General features: G+C 46.5%; 1 protein-coding gene across 1 annotated transcript in view; it reads left to right on the top strand.

The window, feature by feature from the left end:
* Positions 1 to 574: 574 nt before the first annotated feature.
* The window catches only part of ROR1 (receptor tyrosine kinase like orphan receptor 1), a 409,877-nt gene continuing 384,907 nt past the window's right edge, over positions 575 to 25,544 (top strand). Inside the window, exon 1 of the mRNA XM_047727874.1 lies at positions 575 to 1,111. Coding sequence (XP_047583830.1) covers positions 1,021 to 1,111 — 91 coding nt within the window. The 5' untranslated portion in view covers positions 575 to 1,020. The remainder of the gene's footprint in view (positions 1,112 to 25,544) is intronic.

Genomic DNA, 25,544 nt, shown 5'->3' with positions numbered 1-25,544 from the left:
CACATTCTGAAGTTGGAAAAACACCTTCTTTAAGAGGTCACGAGACATTGACAAAAACTGACCACAGAGAAATCCTCAACACATCTCCAAGAAGTGGTGCAGATGACATTGATTTCAATACAACGAAAAGTAGAAATTAAAGACAAAATGGGGGAAAAAAAGACAAAACGGGAAGACATAAATCACTAGGGTTAGGGGGTAATCAAAAGGGAAACCGGTATCATAATCAATGTTCTTCCGCCCAGAAGCACACAGCTAGCAGTGGCAGAGCTGAGACCGCTAGAATCTGGGTCTCCTGACGGAGCCATTCAGCCACGGACTGCTTTGCCTCTCAGGACAAGTCTCCCGGAGCCTCGGCTTCCCCATCTGTCAAATGGCCTCTAGGGCCCCAGGTCCGGCTGTGGGTTTGAAGCACGGTGGGGGAGGGGGTGGATTTGCGAGAGGCACGGGAGCGACCAGGTTCTGGAAAGTCAGGGAGGGTGCTGGTGTCGAGAGACGGCAGCAGAGGGCGCTTGGTCGCCGGCCTGAGCCCGCGTCTGCCATTGGTCGGGCTCGGGCGCTGGGCTGGAGAGTTGGTGGAGTGGAAAGTGACAAGTTGAGGGAGGCTGAGAGCCAGAGAGCGAGCGTGCAGAGCGGGAGGAGCCGCCGCCGTCGCCGAGAGAGTCCCGGGACGGGAGCCCCCGGGCGTAGGGCGCACTCCTCTCCGAGTCCCAGCCGGGGGGACCGGCCTTCCGCGAGCGCGACCCCGACAGCCCGGGACTGACCGGCCGCGGAGGCGAGGCTGCAGCTGCAGGGCTGAGGAGGGACCCGCGCGCGTACGGGGTCCAGAGACGGCCGGGTGGGTCCAGAGGCGGCCGGGTGGAGCGAGGGAGCAGGTTAGAGGGACAAAGAACTTTGCAGACGCCCCCGGCATCCTGCGGAGAGAGCGGCCGGAACGAGGTGGCCGGGACGCCGGGCAGAGCCCGTGGATGTTCTGCGCGCGGCCTGGGAGCCGTCGCCGCCGCCGCCGCGAGAGGAGGAATGCACGGACCGCGCTGCCGCGGGGCGCGCCCGCCGCTCCTGGCGCTGCTGGCCGGGCTGCTGCTGGCTGCGCGCGGGGCCGCTGCCCAAGGTAAGAGGCGCGTCCGCCGGCTCCGGAGCCCGCGCGGCCCCCGGGGACCCTCCCGTCCGCCGCCCGGCGCTGGGCAGCGGGGAAGCACCGCGCCCGCGGAGGGGGACGGGGCGGCCGGAGACCCCGTCGGGGGTCCCGCAAACGCGACTCCGGGCGCCGGGAAGGCGGGCGAGGATTTGCCCCGGGAGTCCTGCTGTGGTCCGGAGGTGCCCCGGGGGCTTCCTCCTCGGCGCCCAGCAGCAGTTGTCAGCGCTGACAGAAAGCGTGGAAGGGTCGGGGGGCGTGGGGCGCTGGGGGCGCCTCCGTGCCGTTGTTCCCCCGGTCCCTCGCTGGACCCCTAAAGCGCCGTAAGCGGTGTTCAGGCAAGTCTACGGAGCCCCAAGGAGCAGCCGCCCCGGAAGGTGCGGTCCAGGAGGGAGTTGGTATCTTCATTGGTGCCTGCGAGAGCCCAGGCTGTCCGCACACCGACCCAAACAAAAGCCCTGGCGGCCCGAGCCTCGGGCGGCCTCACAGATCCGCCGTCCCCGGCGCTCCTGCCTCTGGAGGCTCACGATGGAGGCCACAACGTGTGCGCTGACGCCGTCGCCGCCACTTTGTGCAAAATGTGCTGTCAGAGGCGGCCTGCTGCTCCAGAGTGCTCTGAGCGTGCACGTATGTGTGTCCGCGTGCGCGCGCGTGTGTTACACGCAAGGCTGGGGGGAAAGGCCATCTAATGCATACCTGATTTTGGTAATCTCCAAAGACAATTGCAACAGTTAGAAAAAGACTCAGGCGAAAGCCGGAGCGTCTTAGTTCACTGCGGGAAGCTTGGATCCTTGCTGCGCCCGAGCCGGTACACAATGAGAGGGAAGAGCCCGGCTGCGCCTGTGGAGACAACCGATTCATTCTTTGGAGGTTGGAGGGGGAAAGTTGATTAAAGTCTCCGGGGTCTTGGGCCTCACTTTTAACATGCATCTCTTGAGGGGGTGCTGGAGTCCCTGGATTCTGCCTTCCCCCACTCCCAGCCCAAACCGGTGCAGATAAATAGGTTTCTGTTCTTTTATCATGCATCTTTCATTTTTAAGTTAGCGCTGTGCTTGGGAAAAGAAAAGATTTTAGGTTATTTAGCAGTTGAGGGGCAAAGATCTATTCAGTACTTAGACTATGGCTGCAGAATTAACTTTTACTAAAATCTAGCTCATAGTTTTCGTGGTAGGAACACACTCTGGAAAGGAAGTTGAAGTTGTGTGTGAATTTTGATTTCTTAGAGTTGAGTTTGAGAACCACATTTTCTGAGAAGTATTCTGAAATTGATCCCCCAGTGTGGTTGTGGTAATCTAGAGGCCCCTCTGGGTAAATACAGTTCCTAGTTGTAATTAAGATGTACATCAGCAGGGAGTGCACCTTCCTGATGAAAAATACTAATGAAATGTAAACAGCTTGGTCTCCTGGATGTTTGGTTCCTTCAGGGACGCCAAACATCTGGCCCCACACCACAACACCTGGGTCAGAAGTAAAAACTGGGCCATGCTGCCTAACCCGTGGAAACATCCTCCTTATGTCAAGTTGCTTAGCAAATTGAGGTGAAGATAATCAGGGAAGGGCTTTTAGCTTGGGTCCTTGTTTAATTTGGTTATATCCTCTCAACTTCTTTTACTTCTGCATAATCTTTCAACAGTGGTTGCTTTTGGATCATGGGGGGAGGAGGGGGGGAGCGGACCTTTCTTTGGTCACCTGCCTTTAAGTAAACGTCCATGCAGTGATTTTGCCGGGTCTAAGACAATTTTATTATCAGCAGTCAGCCAAATTTTCTTGTCTAACTGTATACAGGCTTTAAAAATTAAAAGGAAAAAAAAAAGAGTATTGCCTATTCCAAACTTTTCAATAGTGAGCTCAAATCTGTTATTTTTGTCTTATTTGTCATCGTATACATCCCTTTCCATTTTTGTGAATGCTTGATTTTTTTCTCGGGGACAAGTCTTCCAGTGGAACTCAGGTTTACTTTCTTGTCTGATTCAGGATTCTTAAGGTAACCCAACCACTGGCTCAAGAAATGAGCTTAAGGGGAGACAGCTTTCAGTTACTTATTAAAAAAGTGCTCAGTATTTCTCCCATTATTTTTTAATTTTGTTAGCCAGGAGGAGCAAACCTTTATATTTACTTTTTTGGGCCTACTCATTGTTGATCTCCTCACCTGCCTCCTTCCTACCTAGGGCTAAACCTTCTTGGGAAGCTGAAGCCATTAATACTGTGTACTCAGCATTTAGGGCCTTAGGAACCCATTTTGCCTTTCTCAGAATCCTGTATATTGTGTGGTTTGACTCTTAGAGTCAGAGGGAGGTGACCTGCTACTGTATTTGCTCTCATTTCATAAACCTTCCAATGCCATTTTAATACCTGTCTCTCCTGTCTACTTTTAAAATAGGAGTCTCTTGAGGGCAGTAAGACTGTCAGCTTTCCTGGTGAAAACACTGAAAGCCAAGTCAGCCAGCCCCAACTTTATTGGAGATGCCTGAAAATCCTCCCTTGGGGGGGGCCACACAGTGGCCCAGTGGACAAAGGGTGTGGTCAAGCTGTGTCTGGCTGTGTGTTGGAAATGTTTAATCCTCTATATTGGTTCAGCATACCTGGTAGGCTGCTTTGCTACTCGGATGCTGTGCTTATCTTTCTGATATTTACTTAGGAGTCTTTAAAAACTCAGCTTTGGTCTGTATTTTCTTTTCTCGCTCTCCTGCCTGGTGAGCCCAGCCTTCAAATTAGACTTTAAAGTTTCTAAATGGTGTGTTACTTGCATCCATTAGTATCCATTTGGGCTGTGGTTTGATGGAGACCACATACCCCATTTTGAAAATTTTTGAAAAGTTTGCACAGCATTGTATGTAGAATGGAATGCTTTGTAGCCCATGTGTATATTGAAGTAAATGTATATCTACATATAAATGACATGCGTGTATGCATCTATATAGTAAGTAGTCCATAGATTTTTGTTGAATGGAGAATAACTTTTTTGGTTGCATGTAAAACTGTAGTGTCATATTTGCTCTTCTTAGTAAAAATGTAACATGACATACTTTCAAGGACTTTTTTCTTTTCTTGCCCCATCATTTAGTTTGAATGGAGTATAGTAGAAGTTAACAGTAGAACTTAGTGGTTATGAGCCTAGGCCTTGGAGTTTAACAGTCATGGGTTTGAATCTTTTCTCTGCTTGTTGACTGGTTTTTCTGAACCAGTTAAGTGTTAAGAGATTTAAAATGAAACCGTATGTGTGAAGTACTAGAGAAGAGCACCCATCTGAGAGGTCTTAAGTTGGGGTACCTGAAACCAAGGATATGCAACCGCCCAGAAATAATATACAAAAAAATAATTGCATATTTTTGGTTGTATGTTTCTAGCTATAATCTGATATTCTGAGAAAACGGCAATCCCCAAACGATGGGAACCATTGTTTTGTGGAGTGTTTGATGCCTAGGGTTATAAGTTGCCTTCCTGGATAGGTTGTGGGCTTGAGGGTTGGTGGTGGATCCTGGGCCTGAGCCCAGATCTGCACAATTCGTGGAGTCTCCTCACTTTTGGGGTTTCCCTCCCACCAGGCCAGGTGTCATTGGGTTTAGGAGAAGCTAAAGAATGGTGCCAAGTCCTTTGACCTCAACTAAGTATGTATTTCCTTGAAAACAAGCATTCTGAAATGCCTCTGTTTGTAAAATTCATTTAACAGACACTTGGGTAATCCTTATAATGGGCCAGTGACCATTCTGAGCAATTTGCCAATATTAGCTCACTGACTCCTCACCACAAATCTATGAGGGGACTGGCATAATTAGCTCATTTTAATTTAGACACAGAGAGGTTAAGTGACTTTCTGCAGGTCACATGGCTAGGAAATGGCATTGCTGAGCTTCCAAACCAGTCCCTGAGTTCTTGCTCTTCTCTGCTGCCCTAGACAATCTGTCCTGGTTTAAGACTTAGAATTTACACTACGTATGGGCCAAAGGTGCCAATTCCCCATGTTTTCCAAGAGCAATGGGATGTTTTCTTAGCTCTATCTAGGGGTTACAAGAAATGATTTGAGACAGTCAACTTCAATTTTTCTTTCTGTGCTGGAGTTCCCTGAGCCAGTAGTCTTGCTGCAACTCAGGGATAGACCAGAAGGTTCTTTGGTGGTCTGCACCTCTGATCAGGAGGAATTATGCTGTTGTACTGAACTATAACTTTGATGCGGTTTGAGGAGTGTGTCTGGCAGTTTCTTCCAACCAGCGATGAGATATGTTTTGATGAAGTGTCTTTGTATTTGCATCTTGGTGTACAACTGGGATTGTAGGCTGAGCAGAGTGATTTATTGGAGTTCTCTTTAGTGGAAGAGCTGGCTTGCCAGCTCCAAGGTCCCTATGTAGACCAGACCCTGGCAAATCCAGCCCCAGCGAGGAAAACACTCGAGTCTCTGAGACCTCCTTCTCAAAGAGAAGGGCCTCAAGCTGGCCTTCCTAATTCCCCTGCGGTGTGACAGGAGAAACTGTTGTGTAGACACACGAAGAGAAAGGAATAGTCTTCTAGGAGTCTGAGAAAGCCCTCTGGAGTTGAGGGGGAGGGGATAGCAGGGGGTGGGGTGGAGTGGGGTGGGGAAAACTCTTCGAAATCCTTAACTAAATGCAGCTGCTTGTTACACGGAGCCTGACTTGCATGCCAGGAATATCTAAAAAGCTAACGAATACAAAATAAAAATAAACAGCAGTAAAAAGGCTCTCTCTTTGTTGCAGTAAGCTCGGTTGGGATTTTCAGTTTGTTTAGGAATGGGATAATTGTGGCATCCGCTTTATTTTGGTAAGGCCGCGAAACGTGGATTGATGTTATGTCATTGGGATGCTCCCACCACCTGAACTTTTTCCTTCACACCTCCCCCTCCAAGCGCCCAGGCACGGACGTCCACCGGCCCACGTCGCAAACTGTTGCCCCTGAGTGAATTACATGGGAAGAGGGCAGATAATTTAATGGGATAATCTTGGCAGGGCCAGCAAATTTCACACCCCATCTCTCACTAATAGAAAGGCAGGAGAAGGCTACAACATCCTCAGATGAAAAGGTTGTATAAAAAGGCTCTGCTTAACAGTAACTGTCTGTCCATAAATAAGGTTCTGTAGAGTTTTGATCCAAAAGCTGTTATTAAATACTGATAAGCCAAGCCTCATAATGTTTGGCCTCTTTACATTTCCTTTTTTCTCCTTCTCTCCATAGAATCATAGATTTTTTTTTTAAGAGGGGGAAGGGACCTTAAAAGATCAACCAGTTCAAGCTGTTTATTTTCTATAGTATTGCTATGCAGAAAGGATCTTCGTTTATGGCCATTTAAAGAGGTAATGTGGAATAACAGAAATGGAATGGGATTTAGACCACGACAGACTAGGGTTTGAACGGGGGCTTGGCTGCTTGCTGGCTATGTGGACTTGGGCAAAGTTCGTTGAACTTCTGGGCCTCAGTTTCCTAATCTGCAAGATGGGGTAACAGTACTGTCTGACTTACTGCCTTTTTTTTTTTTTTTTGGTGAGAATTAAAGGGGATAATGAACATAGGACACCTAGCATGGTATCACGGACCTAGTAAACCCACAGTGTGCTCGTTACTGTCATTGTCAGGGGCTTGCTGGAAAAATCCAAAATTTGCCTTCAAAACAATGATTGTTATTCTGTAAGGTATGAACCAAGACTCAGAGAGCAGTAGTTCTTACAATATTTTAAGACACATGAGTATTTTGTTTTAAGGGAGCTTGTAGGCCCTCTAGAATGAAGCAGTATTCAGGCCAGTGCTGGGGACCCGGATGGGAGATTCCTCAGGGCCATTTTGCAAGCCTTAAAACAAAGGATTTTTTCAGAACAGCAAGCTCTTTGGGGAAGAGCAACCCCTCCCTGGTGCTTGGTGTAATTCCAGAATCCTGCAATGGGGAATGTTACATTTCAGGGACCTCCACTTGTAATCTGACCGTTTGTAGCTCCAATATCCAAATAATCTTGCTGAGCACAACTTAAAAGAGAAGGATAATGGCCGGAGGAAAGAATCCTGAGGTGCTCTGTTAGCCATTTAAAATTTCTGAGTATGGAAAAAAAAAGTTCACGTTACCCAAAGAGAGAAGAGTAATGAAGTGTGGGAAGGGGGAGGGGAGATAAAAAGAACTTCTAAAGACCAAGGCACGGTTTGTGTTTTCTATTTTTATTATTTATTTATTTACTTATTAAAAGATTTTATTTATTTATTTGACAGAGAACACACGTAGGCAGAGGCAGGCAGAGAGAGAGAGAGGGAGGCAGGCTCCCTGCTGAGCAGGGAGCTGGATGTGGGGCTCGATCCCAGGACCCTGGGATCATGATCCGAGCTGAAGGCAGAGGCTTCAACCCACTGAGCCACCCAGGAACCCTCTCTTTTTATTTTTTAGTGGTAAACCTAGTCATTCAATGCGTTGCCACTAACATTTATTATATATTTTAGATAAATATGGTGTTGGTGCCCAGGAATAAAACATTACCCTTGCCCTCCAGGAGAGATGGAGGAGGGAAATTCTCACTTTTTAAAGAACCTATTATGTGCCAGGCCTAGTTCTTTTTTTTTTTTTTTTTTTTTTTAAAGATTTTATTTATTTATTTGACAGAGAGAGATCACAAGTAGACGGAGAGGCAGGCAGAGAGAGAGAGAGAGAGGGAAGCAGGCTTCCTGCCGAGCAGAGAGCCCGATGTGGGACTCGATCCCAGGACCCTGAGATCATGACCTGAGCCGAAGGCAGCGGCTTAACCCACTGAGCCACCCAGGCGCCCCCAGGCCTAGTTCTTAATGGATATCAAGTTTCTATGTCCCAGCAGCCCTTTATGGTTGGACCTCTGACCCCATTTTACAGATAAAGAAATTGAGTCTCAGGCCATGTCTTGGTGAACCTCTCACAAACTATTAAGTTGGGATGTGTCATTTGAAAGTAGATGTTTGGAACAGATTTTTGTGACTCTCAAGTGTATGTTATTTCCACTGTCTTTGGAGGATAATTGGGGAGACTGGATGAACAGACATGTTCCTCCCTATGCCAACTACCTTTCCCGTGAGTGAATTACAGGAAAGTGCTATGGGAGCACAGGGTTAGAAGACATCAGTGCTCCCCCAGGGAATTGGAGAGAGAATGTTAGTGTCCCTCACAGGCTTGTTGCCAGGATGCAATGGGGTGATGCGTGGAAAATGCCTAGCACCTTGCCGCACACATAGTGAGTGCTCAGTGATAGTCCTGCTGTAGTTACGTAGCTGGAGAAAGGCCCCGCCATGATTTATTTGCCTCAAAAGCCTGGGCTTTTAATTTTTCCACAGTGTTCCTTTTCAGCAGGCATGGAGTTGGAAGAGTAAGTAGCTGTGTAGTCCCTAAATGGAAAAGATGACACTACGACATTGTCTCTGGTATTTTTCCCCACCTATCCTAATCCAGATTTTTGGACTCAGCTCTGCTTTGTGTGGGGAAGGGGATTTGCACAGGTGTGAATTTGGAGAGAATCACAATGCCTAATCAGGAAGTGTGACATTCCTGGAGCTCTGGCTGGGATCAATCATGTTTTCCACTTATTTACTGACTGTACATCATTTTTTTTTAAGATTTTATTTATTTATTTGAGAGAGAAAATGCCAGTGCCAGAGAGAAAGCAGGAGGCGAGGTGGGTTGGGGGTGTAGTGGGCAGAGGGAGAGGGAGAAGCAGACCCGCCACTGAGCAGGGAGCCTGACCACACAGGGTTAGATCCCAGGATCACAGGGTCCTGACCTGAGCCGGAGGCAGATGCTTAAGAGACTGAGCCACCCAGACATCTCTGGTCATATATTTTCTATGCACTTACTGTGAGCCAAATATTTTGCTAGTTGCTAGGACTAAGGGTGAATAAGGCTAGGTCCTTGCCTTAGAGGGTTTTTCAAACGGCAGATCTCCGGCAGAGATTGCTAGCTGATCAGAAAATCTGTTTCCCTATCTTATCGGTAACTTGGTTAAGATTACACTTCCCAGTTCCCTTGTAGTTAAGTGAGGCCATGTGACAAAATATTGGTCAATGGAATGAGACTGGAAGCAAAGAGTGTCACTTACAAGGGACACTTAACGGTTTGGTCCTTAAAAAACATCCCAGGCAGGATTGCTATGATTCTGAACATGGTAACCCAGAAGTCATCTGTTGAAGACATCCCAAGATAGAAACAGCCTGGAACCCTCCCTTCATCATGGCACTGTGGAAGCCACCTGCCCGTCTATACTTGTTCAGGTTTTATGTGAGCAAGAAAAAAACTTCTATGGTAGTAAAGGCTGAGATTTCAGAGTTTTATCAGTTATAGCTTCTAATGTTACCTTAACTAACATTATAGAACTGAATATATATATATGTATATATACATATATATGTATATGTGTGTGTATATATGTATATATACATATATATGTATATGTGTGTATATATATGTATATATACATATATATGTATATGTGTGTATATATATACACATACACATATCCTTACCCATCTGTCCATCCCACAGTGCAGTAGTCAGGACCCCCATTTTTAGATGGAATGTAATAGGAAATTTCAGAGTGCATTACATTAACAAAATGAGTATTGTTTAAGGAAACTTTAGCTTCAGTTGTGCTTCTGCTGATTTGGGTTATTATTTGGCTCACGCTCAACGGCTTGAAAGCCACTGGTCTGGTAGAGGCAAACCGGCAACAGCTGTGTACAACGGAGTGCGGTGGTTATGACAATGATGGTTAAGTCCGTGTGCCATAGAGACTCCGTGAAGGAAGTGCCTAGGAAGCAGAAATGGCAAAACGGGTTCATTTTTCCAGTCAGTTGGCATTGGCTGCCTGCAGTGCAGTGTTGAGAAGGATTCCGAGCTTTCTTCCAGGATCTCTGGGAGGGAATGCTGTGACCTGGTAGCAACATTTGCCATGGGTTTGGTGGGGAGGAGGAAAGGCTTAGACCTAGCTGGCATCTGACCAGTTCACATGGATTCTGGGCTCCTTCCAGTGAATTAAACCCCTTCCCAAATTATTTATGGCACATATATGAGGTTTCTAGCACTGGGCTAAGCACTGTGGGGAAGGTAGGAGCACTATGACTAGCCCTTGGGGAGTTTACCTTTTAGGGGCAATAAAATAGGCACTTGTGAAATAATTATACCCCCAGTGAGTACAGAGTTGGCAATTATAGAAGCAGAAGGCTGAGGAGCGAGAGGGCTTTTGGGAAGAAGTGGGATGTGATGTGAGCCTTGAAGGATGGGGAGGATTAAGATGGGGATAGGAGGAGAGGAGCTAGACATTCGGTAGCTGCCCTGGTGTCCATGGACCTGCCCGAGCAGGGCAGGTGTCCTGAGTTCCAAGCAGCTGACCTGGGTTCTTAAACTGGGCTTCACCCTGGACTGAGGCTAGTGTCCATGGGATGGGCGGAGAGTAACGGAGAAAAAGAGGACCCTGAGTGGTGCCCGTTATGTTTTTTGCATATGAAGGAGGGTGGGTGGGGGAGCAAGGTTTCACTGGGAGCATGAGTTCATACCTTTCTCTCCAGAAGAGTATCCTGGAGAGTTAAAAATGACATCCATTTCAGGGCTGCTTGTCAAAGGTATAGGATGTCCACTGTAGCAGTTTCGTTTTATAGTGCAGGCTAGTAAATCCCTGTCCACATTTTGCCTCCTTGATGAGAATCATAATAGTATTGTAATGATTAACACATCCAGCATCCTATCTGCCAAAGAGCCATTTTAAGTAGTTTAAGTACTTTAACTCCCACAGTCTTCAGGGAACCCTATGAAGGAGGCATGAATTATTATCCCCATTTTCCAGATAAGAAAACTGAGGTCCAGAGAAGGTAAGTAACCTGCTCTAAGTCACATAGCAAGTGAAGTGAGAGAACCAGAATCTGAACCTGGTAATTCTGAGCCCAGGGCTTTGTCCTTCCTTGAGCATTATGCCATACCACATGCAGCTCAGTATTTTTTTAAATCTGTCTGATGATTCAAATTCCCTGTAAGATCCCAGCCAAATGTGGAGTCAAAATAATTATAATGAAATCCTCTATTTGTATAGGGTTTTGCAGCTTACAACATTATTTCATGTATAATGTTGTCATTAATTTTCCAAATAATCCAATAAAATGGGATTTCTTTCTTTCTGTTTCTCTCTTCCTTTCAAAATTAGGCATGCGTGGTTGGTTGGCAGCTCACCTAAGGTCACTGTAGCTGATGGAAGCTGCTGGAAACCCAGCCTCTTTGACTTCAGGCCCATAGTGCTTTCAGTTCTAAAAGACTACCTGTGTTTGGGATTCGTGACTCCAAGAAACTAATACATGTCTACTTTCACTGTACTTTTACCAGCAGACGAATTTACTTGATTCCCCTTAAATGAGCTATTTTCTTTCTTTCTTTCTTTCTTTTTTTTTTTTCCAGAAATGGTTGTAAGGCATTTGTAGATGGGACCTGGAGCTAGGATTCCTGTAACCTAAGGAAAGTCACTTGCAAATAGACTGAGAGAAGTTACTTACAGACAAGGAATGAATGTCCTGAGTGGTTGGTGATTGTGGCATGGGGAAGAGCCACTGGGGAAAGGGCTTTGGCATCAGGAGGTCTTGGTGTGAAGCTGGGTTCACTGCTTCCCTGCCAGCAAATGCCCTGAGCTCTCTGAGACTCACTTTCCTCGCCTGTACAATGGGAGGTCCAATGATGCTTATGGTGCTTGACAGGGTGGTGGTGGGGACCGTGGGGAGCTCATACAGTTCCTGGGGCATGTTCCGTGTGTGTGCTCACTTATTCCTCTGACTTAAATGGAGACCAGCAAGAGGGTACTTCCTCCTTTGAGCTTTTCCCAGGATGTGGTGGGGAGAAATTGCCGAAACTTAGCACCTTCTTGGCCTTTATTTTACAATATAATCAATTTTATAACAAAATCATGCAGACCTTCCTAGCACTTGGAAATTTTAGGTTAAATTATATTAATGTTTGTCAAGGACATGACTTTCTTATGCTCTGTGATGGTTAAACACCCTAAGGTAAAGTCAGATCCTGCTGCCCGAAATCCTAGATTTCCTTGAAAGGCTCCTATCTGTTTTACGTGGGGGAACTGGCCCTATTTCCTGATGGGTTTGAGGGTACATTAAAGCAATTTATTCTACTTTTTCTCACAAGAGAGATTATGTCCTCACTCTTGGATTTCACTCCAGCTTGGGTACTTAATAGTTTTTACATAATTTTCATACTCCCTGCAGTCTTGGTTGTTTTTCTTTTCCCCACCTGAACTTTCGGTGTGATGAAAGCTACGGATTCCTCTGGAAGGCGTGCCTTAAGAAAGCAATGCTTAATTTAGTGGTGGCTGTTTACCTCCTCCCTTCAAAGAACTTCCAGTCCCAAATGTTGCCTGTTTGAGAGGAGCTGTGTAGACTGCTGGCAACAAGAAGCAACATTTTTTGATGATGTTCTGAATGTGCTGGTGAGTTACCCTTGTTCTCTCTGTGCTGCTCGCAGCCCTCTGCCCACTCACATCTGGTGTTCTTAAACTGAAGAATCAAGTGCTTTGCCTGTGGCCAGAGAATCTTCAGAGAGTCTCAACTGGCTGGAGGGGTGGGGAGGAGGATTCTTCCAGGGGACACCTGATAAAGGTCATTTCTCTTCCCCACTGAGCAGGGGAGGAACGGAGCTGAGCATGCCCAGTTTGTTCTACCCAATTTATCAATGAGTCACTGTATTATACTGAGCAAGCTCCTGCAAGAAGTAGCTAGTAAAGGGGCAGAGACAGCCCAGCACTTAGCACGAATTTGTTTCCCTCCCCAACAAGTAGCGCTGAGTGTGGGGAGGAAAGCATTCCCCCTTACACTGGTTTACAACTTGATTTTTTTGTTTTTAAGGGGTAATTGCCAGATTTCATGGTTGTGTTGGGGTTAAAACTATATACACAGATGAGATGGTCAAAATTTTTGTAAATAACCCTCCCACTTCTTTGCCTCAGGATTAGAAAGCTTCTCAGCCAAACCAGGACGTTGGTGAAAGTGGCTTCTTCCCCCAGACTCATAGAATCAAATCAATACGGCAGCTGGTTTCCCTGCTTAGTGTGGGTTCAGGGGAGCGAAGGAAAGAAGGGACCCAAGAGGCAAAGCCCCTTCATATGTCGAGTGATGTGTCCTGTGTAAACTACCAAGAAGTCACTGGCAATTCTATCTGGTTAAATATTTATTTAGCAACTAAAGTGGATGCCGAAGAAATATATGGCAATATCCCCTCCCGTAGGGCATTCGTTTTTGTTAGGGAGGCAAGGTGGAGACCCCTAAATAGTATGAGAATAACACTGAATCAAAGCTCACTGCTCTGACCTTTGCTTAGGGTTCTTCTATCTTGCAGCTTCTAGAAACTGGGCACTCTAGTGCCTGCCCCAGCTCGCTGGCACAGCAGGGTCATGCTGGTTCTCTCCCCATCTCTTTCCTGAAATCTTATTCTTCAACGCCCTGTCTCCTACACTCAAGAATTCACCTTCCGCCCTTCTTTGCCCTGTGCCCCCACATGCAGCCAGTATTCAGCCTAACACCTAGATTTTAATCTTCGTAATCATAGTCACTGTCATTTATTGAGCATCTATGATGAGGCCTACATCTGGCAAGACATTCTGTATTTTGTAGCAGAATCCTGTTATTTCGTTTCTCTGGAATTGTTGCCCTCTCCCCTCACTGCTTCCTTCTGCTCCTTTATCAGTTGGGAAAAGAAACTGCGCCTGCCTGTCCTCCAGCCTTGTTATGGGGAGAGCGCCAGTCATAACCTCTGACCCCTACCCTCACTGTGCTGGGGTAACCATAGTCCATTCCTGGGACTTAGGGGTAGTCCTCCTGGGGCAGGGAGGCTGGGAGATGGCCTTGGCCACATCTCTGCCCTGGAAAGAAGCTTGTGTGAGGCAGAGAATGACTTGGATATCCTGGGCAGACATTGCTGAAAGGCCTGCCAGTGGCCCAGTGTCATCTCCACATCTCTGAGCTTTTCTGTTCAGAGCCCGGAGACTCTGCTTTGGGTGAAGTGACCGTGCCCCGACCATACACACAATTTACCTCACTAATGATCACAACAAAATGAAATGGTGTCATGATTTTTAACCCGAAGGAAGCATTTTTAGTGCTTTTTCTCATGAGAAAACACACGTTCAATAAAGATAAAATCACAAATGTAGTATGAAAACAAAAATCACTAACAATCCTACCATTCAGAGAGCATCTCTGATCATCTTTCCTATACATGATTATATTTCTTTTCATAAAAGAAGCCACACTTTTATTCCCAAGAGAAAACAGAGGCTTAGAGATGTTAAATAACTTCTCCGCTGTCATCTAACCAGCCACTTTGCTTTCCATTCACTTCTTTGTGAGCAGGGACTCAATCTTAGTTAACTACTGTCTGGTCCAGCACATTCCACTTGGTACGAAATCACCAAATATGCGTTGAGTGAATGCTGAATTTAGTGTGATTGTGTGTCACAAGGAAGCTGCATACATTGTTGTGTAGATCAAGGAGAGAAGTGTGCATTGTTCAGAATTACCGGGAGGGTCTTCTGAAGGAGGTAGAGATGGCCAAGCAATACTAATTTGTTTCTCTCCCATATGCAGTGTTCTGAGTGGTCAAAGCTGGAGAGCAGGGATACCTGAGCGCCTCCTGCTGTCAGAATTGGGCACTGCCCAGGACTTAATGACTATGTGAGAGCTTTTCTGAAAATGCAAAAGGGACTAAGTGTAAAGGTGTGGGTGTGGACTTGGCAAAGAGGGCTGGAGGAAGAGATACATAGTATCCAGAAGGAAATGCACAGCTGTTGGGGCAGTTGGGAATCAAGTCCTAAAGGGATCAAGGAGGGAGTGAGAGGATGGGAGCACGACCGAAATAGTACCAAGGATACCATGATAGGACTTTCCCCCTTGTCAGTCTGCTTTCCCCCACTCTTTGGTCTCATCTGGCACCTTTGTATGTGGTGGCTTTCCCATGGGCTGTCCCCTGCCACAGAAATGTCCTTTCTCAACCTATCAACTACCAGTCCTGTTCCGGCTTCATTGACCTTTCCCTGACTTGCTAGACTCCATTGGGTTCCCACTTCCTCTTCATTGTAGTTTGTAATTAAATATTTATTTGTGCATCTATGAACTTTTTTTAAAATATTTTTTTAAAGGGCGCCTGGGTGGCTCAGTGGGTTAAAGCCTCTGCCTTCGGCTCAGGCCATGATCTCAGGGTCCTGGGATCGAGTCCCGCATTAGGCTCTCTGCTCGGTGGGGAGCCTGCTTCCTCCTCTCTCTCTGCCTACTTGTGACCTCTTTCTGTCAAATAAATAAATAAAATCTTAAAAAAAAAAGTTTTCCTTTTTTAAGAGAGAAAGAGTGAGAGAGAGCATGAGAGGGAAGAAGGTCAGAGGGAGAAGCAGACTCCCCACGGAGCTGGGAACCCGATGCGGGACTTGATCCTGCTACTTAGGCATCATGACCTGACCTGAAGGCAGTCACCCAACCAACTGAACCACCCAGGTGCCCCATATATGATCTTTTCTATCACTGGCTTGGATGCTCCTTAGAGTGGGGTCCAAGTCTGGATCACAGCCGGTACGGTTGCCTGGTGGCCCGCTGAATGGACTCTACTTACTTTTCCCAAGTTTTGGTCTTACTTCCTAGAGCCTGGGATACTTCCAGCTTGCTCTGCCATTACTGTCTGGCCGTTTAAAACTCTATCTTTGAACAACTGAAAATCTCAAGGCTATCTCTTCCAAAAGATGAGGAATTCAACCCCGTAAAAAGTCAATCTGGACTCAATTAAACCTGCTGTGGGCTCTGTTTGCAGGGGAGCAGTGGGTAGCTCAAGAGCTGGGCTGTTTTCCCAAGATGAAAAATCTGTGATAACTCTTGAGTTCTGCTGCTATAAATTAGGGTCACTCTGCCCTTAATTGGCAACAAATTAAAATTCTCCCTTACAGTCCTCCTCTTTCTCTTCTTTCATGTACAGTATGTTTGAAAGAAGGTGTGGAAGATATTGGCCCCTTGCCACAGGGGAGAGGGCATCGTGGCTGAGCCTACAGGCAGGTCTGGGCTGTGAGGGCCACTGAGGAGAGGGGGTGGTGAGTGATTCTTCCCTGCCCTGACAACCCTTCTCCTCCCTCCTTTGGTCCTCCTGCTCTTCCCTCCCCTTTCTTTCTTCAGGAATTTTGAAAGGTCTCATTACTAGGGAAATATCCCCTGGGGAACTCTTACTCTCTCTTCTTTCGCTTAATAAGCAGAGGGGAAAAAATTCTCTAAGTTTTGAACTTGCAAGCAATCTGGATGCAAATATGGCCAGAAAGGCCTGTGAGTCTTTGCATTTTAAATCCCTTGAACCATGAACTTTAGGCTGGGCCACCTTTTCTTCACAAGGGGAAGAGGAAAGGGAGTTTAACAAATTGGGTTTCTTGGCTGCCAAGGCCGGGGTGGGGGAGAAGAAGGGCTGGGGCTGTCTCAGTTTTTGCCCTCCCAGTGTTACTCAGGAGGGTAGTTGGTCAGTATGTGCACTGAGTAAGGCTTCCCAGGGGCTAGGTACTGGGCTGGGGCTATCTGCACTTCTGGTGGGAGCATGACTGCTGACCAGTCAGGACATGGGCACAGATTCTGAATGCGTAGGGTGGGGGGTGGGCAGCTAATCAGGGCTTGCAGTTGACTGACTGAGAGGGAATCAGGAAGGGTGTCTTGGGGAGGCTTCACCCAGAGCAGGAGTCTGGAAGGTCCTCAACCCATAATGCATTTTTTATACAATTGATCCTAACGAATGGGTTGATTTTGACAAATGAGTTAGCAAGAATCTGCTGTCTGTAATGTTTGGTGCTCAGCTAAGTGATAAAAAGCATTTCTCAGTCCCCTCTCTGTAAACCAGCCCTTCTCAGGGAACCTCAGCTGCTCTTCCAGGACCAAAACAACTCAGAGGGAGGCCGAGACCCTTCCATCTGAGTGCTGGAGGCTGGGGTAGGGTTCAGAACCCAAGCCAGGCCTCTGCCTCTCCAGGAAGTTGTCCTGCTTTGGGTTATGGTGTCTCATTTCTTCCTGTCTGTGGTGGGGATTATAACTCCTTCTCTGAAGATTATGGAAGATTAAAGGAGATGAAGGATGTGAAAACACCTGGTAAACTTTCAAATTTTATCTGAGATCCAAGGGTCAGATAGCAAGCAAGAGTTTGTCTCCATTTCTTGGTAAATGGACCCATGGGGCTTCCTTTATTCACTCCACAAATATTTATGGGCCTGACACTGTTCTAGATGTGGGGGTGAAGCAGGAAACACAACGAAAACCCTGCTCATGGAGAAGTCTAAAAATGGAGAAATATATGTTCTATCAGGTCACAGTAAGCGCTGAGGAAATGGAAGCCGGCGGGAGAACTTGTGAGGAGGGAGTGGTGGGGCGGGGCGGACGCCATTTTGTGGAGTGGCAGGGAAGACCCTGGGATAAAGTGACTCTGGAGCCCAGACGTGCGCTAAAAGGCGTGAGCACTGTGGCTGTGGGTGGTGAGGGGAGCCCTCCAGCAAGGCCCAGCGAGTACAAAAGCCTGGAAGCGGGAGTGGGTTCTCAGCTAACAGTGCAACAGCAACTGCCTCCGTTGCCACTAGGAACGTTTGTCCAGTGCTTACCTGTATGTCAGGTGGTAGGCAAGCCTCCCTTCACAGTCACATCAGGGAGTCTGGATTATTATTATACCTGTTTCATAGATAATCAGATTCAGGTAGCACCAGCAACAAGCTAAGCATTCAGACCACTGGGGGAGAGGCAGCAGTGTGTGTGGGAGGCAGCCCTGCACAAAGGGAAGAATGCATGGTTTGGAGAGAATAAAATCTGGGTTTGGGTCATTCACCTGCTGTGTAATCTTGGGCAAGGTGCTTAACCTCTCTGGGCCTCGGTTTCCTAGTTTGTAAAATGAGCTAATAAAATCTAATGAGCTAATAAAATCTCAGAGAATTGTTATGGATATTATGGAGTGAGAAATTAGGTGAAAGGATGCTGCAAACCCCCTTACACCACAAAAATGTTACTTTAGTACTCCTGCTGCTACACCAGCTCTCCTTCGTATCCTCTTGAAAACACAGTGAATGAGAGAGAAATGAAAGTTTATAACTTATATAATTTCTTTTGTTCTTTCCTGATGTTTTATTTTTAAAGATTTTATTTATTAGAGAGAGGGCTAGAGAGAACATGAACAGGGTGGGGGCCAGGGAGAGGGGGACTAGATCCCAGGACCCAGGGATCATGACCTGAGCCGAAGGCAGACGCCTATCTGAAGGAGGCACCCACGTGCGGCTCCTGCGATTTGATTTTATGTGAAAGTCTCTGAGGGTGAATGAGCTACAGTACCCAGTTGAGTTAGAAAGTATTTCTCTGCAAGATCAAAGAACTATGAGGTACAGTTGGTGCTGAGGCTTCTCAGGTTTCTGAAGAAATCGCTTGAGGTCCCAGAACCCCTAGTCCCCTCCCTCTCTCCCTGAAGACCTGGCTCCTTGGAATCCCCAAACCTAGAAGTTTATGGTAACGTAGTTTCTGATTTTGCCTTGTATAGATAGTAGTTGCTCAATAACTTGTAAGTAAGTGGCTCTAAATAATTGTAGCCTTTCAGATGATTAAATCATTCATTCTCTGCATTTGTCCCAGGGTCCCATGGGATGACTGGCTAAATCACGGGGATCTGGAGAGATGGGTATTATTACCTGGGACTACAGAATGGGAAAACTGAGGTGATAAGACCTATCTCAAACTGGAGACTTGATGGTGAGCCTTGGTACCCATTTTCATTTGGCTGAGGAATGCTTTGCTTCCACCCCATGGTGGTGGGTCCGTTAAGTCATTTGTTCATTAACCGACTGAGGACCTGCTAAGTGCTGGGAATGCAGTGATGGTTGTTCTGGGGACGACCTTTGGAGATGTTCAGCATGTATTATTTAATTTGAATGCTTGCTGCTGCCCTTCCCGGGACCTCCAGAAATGCAGAGATAGTAGCTGCTTCTTCACCACTTGCTGATGACTGGCAGGCCTGTGCCCATCTAGCTGGCCCATCGTCTGGTGCCGGTGACCTGAGTCATGCAGCCGCATTTTGCTTCCCCAGCGTGCCAGTGGCTTTCTGTGATAAGCTCCATCTTGGCTGGGTTGCCGCCCTCCCCTGGGGTTGGGATAACAGCCTCCTGGGGACCGTGGCTAATCTCAGGAGAAGCAGAGCCCCCAGGGGGAGAATCCTGTCTCTCCCTGTGTGCACCTAGGGTTAGGTGGAGCTGCTGCTAAGGAGAGATGACTGCTGGGAACAGGAAGCAGGGATGACTGCTGGGAATAGGAAGCATGGGGGTGAACCCCCTTTCTGCCCCCAGTGAGGACCTTCCTGTTACCTTTTCTTGCAGCTTAAGCCCACTCTCCCCTCTTGCCCCCGCCCAAGAAAGTGAAATTAGACCAAAATCAAAATACTGGCTCTAGAGGCAGCTAAACCCATTCAATTATCTGTGACCTTAGGCAAACCTCAAAAGCCCAGTTTTCCCATGTATAAAACGTGGGGTGCAAATCGTGCCTACCTCATTACCTTTGGGTGAGGATGAACTATGATAATACTCCTGGTCCTCGAGCACACACTGAGTGTACACAGTAAGCATCAGTAACTATGAGCTAAGATGACCATTTTATAGGTGGGCAGCCTGAGGCCCACATTGGGGTTAATTGGAATTAACTACCCAGAGTTCCGGAGGGCTGGAGTCTGGAGTAGAACTCAGCTCTTTTGGATGCCAGCCCTAGGCCACCAATGAGCCAACTTCCTTTTCTCACCAGTGGTGACCCTCTGTGCCCTGCTGCCTGGCCTGGAAACAGAGAAGAGGAGGGACTGGGATAGTTCAGCAGCAGATATCAGAGGTTGAACATCTCTTCCAGCTAGGGAGAAAGAGCGAGAGACTGAGAGAGAGAGAGAGAGAGAGCATGAGTGGGGTGAGGGGCAGAGGGAGAAGCAGACTCCCTGCTGAGCAGGGAGCCCCATGTGGAGCTCTATCCCCGGACAATGACCTGAGCCCAAGGCAGACCGCCCAGCTGACCTGAGCCACCCAGGCTTCTCAAGCCCTACATTTTTTAAAAGACACCTACTGGAGGAAGCAGACAGCCAGAAGGGAGAAGTGGAGGAACACTTTCATTCATAGTACATATTAAGAAAAACAGTCCTGAGTATGTGCCAGCAGCTATATTGGGTACCAGGATACCCTGGGACCAGGACATTCTCCCTGTTTTCTAGGGGCTCCTGGACTAGTGGAGCCGGCGGGGCAGTGGGGAGAAGAATGAGGATTTGTTCTGACCTTTGCTGTAAGGGAAATGTGAATGGTGAGCTGTGGCTCTGAGATGTGGCTGTCCTTCTGAGTCGTGCGGCCGCCCTCGTGGGCCCGGCCATGGGCACACACGGAGCGATGCTCTGAAAAGGGAGCCAGAGCCCTGTGTGCTGGGGAAAGGGAGTCTGGGGGTGGGGTGGGGGTTGCCACCAGGCAGCCTGGCCAGAGCTCCAGGGGGCTGATGGATTACATTTCTCCAGTTAGAAACTGTCAGAAGCCCCACTGAGCAGGACTCTTTGGCTTTGGAACTTTGCTGATGTTTCCTCTGGCCAGGGGAAAAATTAGTTTCTGATTGAAGTGTCACCTTTCTGTCCTCTTGCTTTCCTGAGTGTGGCAAGAACCAAACCCAGATGATTTGCACTAAACTTGTTAATTTTCACGAAGTGGTAGAATAGAGTAAGAATTTGAAACAGCTGAAATACTGCCCATTTTCTTCCCCGGGAGGTTGTGTTTTCTGACCTTCTTAAGGAAGTTCTTTTGAAAACCTGCCTCTAGGTGATAGTGTGGACCTACTACGTACGTGGACCCTAGCTAAATAATGTCATGGAACCAGTTTTCTTGAACTCTTAAGATTGTTGAAATACAGTTCAAAAGCCACAAAAGCCTTTGGGAGCGATTTGTGAAAGGTGGGAGGCTGAGGAAGCCTTTGAAGCTGCCCCAAGTGAACACTTAGACTGTCGAGTGCAGCTCTTTAAACCCTTTATGTGCCCGAAATGGTCTAGTGCAAAGCGTATTTGGGAACATAAAATCTCCTGCTGTTACAGGGATAAAAACCCTTATCTCCTCCCTAAATATTGATTTAGAGTAACAGCTTGTTTTGAACTTTCTCTCAATAAATTGATTTTTAATTTAGAAAAATACCTCTAGGGAACGCTTAGACAGTATGGAGTTCACAGAAAGTTTTGGAGACACAGGTAGGTGATTAGAAGGGTGTTTTAAAGGAATGAAAAAGGGTGGAAAAAAGGTGAAGGCATTTCTGTAATCAGAAGACTCCTCTTTCCCCCAATCGCATAATCCATCAACACATACTATTTTCATATTATTTTGAGTATCTTTTGTTTTCAAGACCCTGGGCTGGACACTGAGGAAATGATTTAGCCCCTGTCCTCTGGGGGAGATATATGTGTATATTTTTATGTACGTGTGTGTGTATGTGTGTCTTGTCTTTGATGGGAAAGGAAAATAAGATTTCTTTTTTCTTTTCAAGAGAAAGGACAGTATCAGGGCATAGAAGAAAGGGCTCTGGACAAAAAGTCGACCAAACTTGAATTCACCTTCTAGCCCTGCCTCTAACTTGCTGTGTGAGACCAGGCAAGACATTTGCCTTCTCTGATCTTCAAGTTCTCTTACATACAGCAGTGGGGCTGGATCCCACTCAGTGGACAAGCAACTTAAATATCTCTTGAGAGCTTGTGAGAAATGCAGAGTCCAAGGCTCCTCTCCAGAACTACTGGATTAGAATCTGCCTTTTAACAAGATCCTCAGGTGAACTGCATGCAGGTTCAAGTTGAATAAGCATTATTTTAAAGAACGATTCCTGTTCTAGTACTCTAATGTTCTGTGCTTCTTTCCCCATATATTATGATACTCTATATTTTCCTAGTTGATTGATGTTAAATGTTAAATCTTTTAGATGGGAGGGGAGCCGATATGTTTTGCAATAAAAGGCGTCTTCTTTCTTGAAACCATTGGGAACTATTGATATAGGGCATATTAATTAATAATGATACTGATGATTATAACTAACACCTATTGAGAACTTTCTAGACACCAGACACTGTGCCTTACAAGGAAGGACTGTACAAGGAAGGACTGCCAGTCGGTTTATAGATATGGAAATTGAGGTTCAGAGCAGGGATGTGACTTGCTCTGTTTCACACCTTGAGGGAGTGATTGGGATCGAGGACTGGCACCCAGGTGTCATGGCTGTCAGCCAGACTTTGTTGGTTTGTCAGTCTGCACTCCAGGGGGGAGCGGAGGTGAGATCACTGAATGGAAAGAAAGAAGTTTTCTTCTGCTCGTGCCCTGGAGTCCCAGAACCCAGAATGCCAGGGTTGTGAGGACCTCCTGGGCGTCGGGCCTCTGGGACAATCACTGTGTTTACAGGTGAGCCCACCTGGCCCAGCAAGGGAAAGGAACTTGTCGAAGGTCAAACAGTGAGTTGTGTTTGTTTGCTTGTGTTGGTCTTTCTCTGCCTGAAGCTCAGCTCTTTATAGATATATTTTTTTCCCAAGGGGACCATGTGAGTGAAACAGGCCCTTCTGTGAAAGCAAATGAACATGGTTTCTAATAACCTCAAGATTTGTAAAGATTTTTCTTTAAAAAGGACTTAGCAGGGCGCCTGGGTGGCTCAGTCAGTTGGGCATCTGCCTTTGGCTCAGTTCATAATCCCAGGGTCGTGGGATTGAGCCCCGCATCTGGCTCCCTGCTCAGCAGGAAGCCTGCTTCTCCCTCTCCCACTCCCCTTGCTTGTGTTCCCTCTCTCACTGTGTCTCTCTCTGTCAAATAAATAAATTAAAAAAAAAAGGACTTAGCATAGTCACTTGTAATTATAAGCACTCAAATTCTTATTATAATTTATTGTTTCTTATTGTTATTATAATTTTGTTTTTTTAACCAAGCTTTGCATATTACATTTAGGAACAGTTTTGTGTTTTTAGAAGTTGGAATTGGGGCACCTAGGCAGCACAGTCAGTTAAGCGTCTGACTCTTGGTTTTGGCTCAGGTTGTGATCTCAGGGTTAGGAGATCGAGCCCCACATTGGGCTCCCTGCTCAGTGGGGAGTCTGCTTGCAATTCTGTCTCTCCTTCTCCTTCTGTCCCTCCCCCTGCAGTCTCTCTCTCTCTCAAATAAAGAAAGAAACCTTAAAAAACGAATTTGGAATGATTGTAGCCTTGACTGCTCCTCCTTCCCCCACTGTGTTCTCTATCTTAGAGATAACTTTTGAGAGGGCAGACTTCTAAATTCCTTGTCACTGAATACAGTATCACATAATCACTGGAAACCGTATAATGGAAAGAGAGAGAGTTAGCACTGGCTGTTGGGGTGGCTTCAGCCTTGTTAAGAGCTCACAACTTACTGCTGACTCTCATTGAACTTAGAAACTGTCTCCTAGGCTGCAGATCTCTTGATCCTCATGAAATAAGGCTAGAAGAATCATTCTCCTGGAAGCAGTCAGGCACCTTTCTGGGCCACATACAATTGTTACCAATCCAGGGAAGTAGGACCTGGGTTAGAATCAGGGCCAGTTTCATAGGTGTGGAACCTGTGAGGCTGGACAGGACCCCTACCTTCCGGCTCAGCAATGGGTGTAATGCTATGCTGTTGCTGTCCTGAAATTCTTAATGTTATTTTGAACAATGGGACCTGCATTTTTATTTTGTACTGGGTCCTGCAAATTGTGTAGCCAGTCTTTGTTAGAATAATTCAGAACCAGGACCAAGGGCTCCTGAGGAACAATCAGTGGGGACTGCAGCCTTTTGGGCAAGGAGAAGGGGGAGAAGGAAGAGGAGAAGGAAGAGGAGGAGGAGAAAGAAGAGGAGGAGGCAGCCACCTCAGGTCTGACCCCTTGTGGTGGTTTCCAGTATTGTATGTGGACTGAGACCAGCAGCCTGAGGTCAGTTGTCCTAGGAAGGACAGAAGGGAGGATCTCTCATGGTCCTATTGCTTTGCCTTGTGATTATAGACAACTCCCTCTCTGCATCCCTAGACCCACTCACACATAGCACCCAGCACAGAGTAGGTCCTTAACATGGTGTGGCTGTTGACTATCTTGCTGCTCTGCGGTGCATCATCTCTAGATAGCTTTGAAAAAGTAGATGGACCTTTTTGTGGTGAACTACATTAGGACCTTGTCTGTTTTCAGTGTCCTCACCATACCTCTCATCTGCACTCTACAGGCGCCTTACACTAACTTCCTTGCCAGTAATCTCTTCCTCATATTAACCCAACTAGCCAGCTTAACTTTCCCAGATCCATCATTGACCAGTCATGTGACCTACATACACTTAATGTTTCTGAGTCTCAGTTGACTCATCTCTAGAAAGGGTATGATCATGTCTATCTTGAAGGGTTATTAGGAAAATTAGGGATAATATTTGTAAAGCCCTGGAAATGATAGTGACTGGCACATAATAGGTGGTCAATAAAGAGTAGATTTTCTTCTTATTTAATTATTAGATTACATATATGTGATATATGAATGATATACAAGCAGCTTTCATCATGTCATTTCCCCTCCTCAGAAAAAAATCTTCAATAGCTCCCCATTGCCTATGGCAGTGGAGGGTCAAGGCTCTCATGTTCTAGCCACAGTCTCCATTGTTTAACTTTTTCCCAATAGTGTTTTAAAAACTTGTAGAATGCCAGTGTGGTTGGGGTTTTTACTCTTTCTGTATCTTATTTCCCAAGAGCATTGAGAACTCCTTGGCAATGGAATTCTATGTCACCCCTTGACCGTCCAGGAGCGCGCCTGGCCTACAGTGTATGTTTGTGGTTGTTGATTGCTAACCACAATGTATTTCAGGAATATAGTGCGACTTTACTTGTTTTCCATGTGTTTATACTTCTTAGCCCCTTCAGAATGGAAAAGAATTATGATTTTGCATTTGAATCCAGAGGAGGAAAAAAATAGCCATCCTTCTTTTCCTGTGTGTGTGTGTGTGTGTGTGTGTGAGAGACTGAATTTCCTGACTAGCCACTGTCACTTGATTGGGGTTGTTTGTCTACATGTTTGTCTCCCCTCTGGACTGTAAACTCTGGATGGGGAGAGAGGAATGGTGCTCGATTCTCCTTCCCAGCTTCAGTGTCCAGCCATTGAGCATGGCACAAATAAGAGGTATTCATTAAATATTTGTCAAATCAGTGAATATTGGAAAACCCAAATTTTTATGGCAGACATGGGAGACAGTGGGAGCTGCCTTTTTACTGGAAAAACATTGTTTATTAGATCTGTATGGATCATTTAGAAAATATGCAGTTGGATATTTTTTATAGTCAAAGAAGAAAATAAGTATAAAATGCTTAATTAAAAGCAGAAGCTAACATTTCCCCTTGTAATGAAGGCAGGATCATGAGTATTTTCCTTTTCTCAGCCCAGGAGATGGGCA

Source organism: Lutra lutra, chromosome 4, assembly GCF_902655055.1.
Source record: "Lutra lutra chromosome 4, mLutLut1.2, whole genome shotgun sequence".
Classification (NCBI taxonomy): Eukaryota; Metazoa; Chordata; class Mammalia; order Carnivora; family Mustelidae; genus Lutra; species Lutra lutra.
Note: the sequence above shows the minus strand (reverse complement) of the source record. Positions and strands in the feature narration are given on the sequence as shown.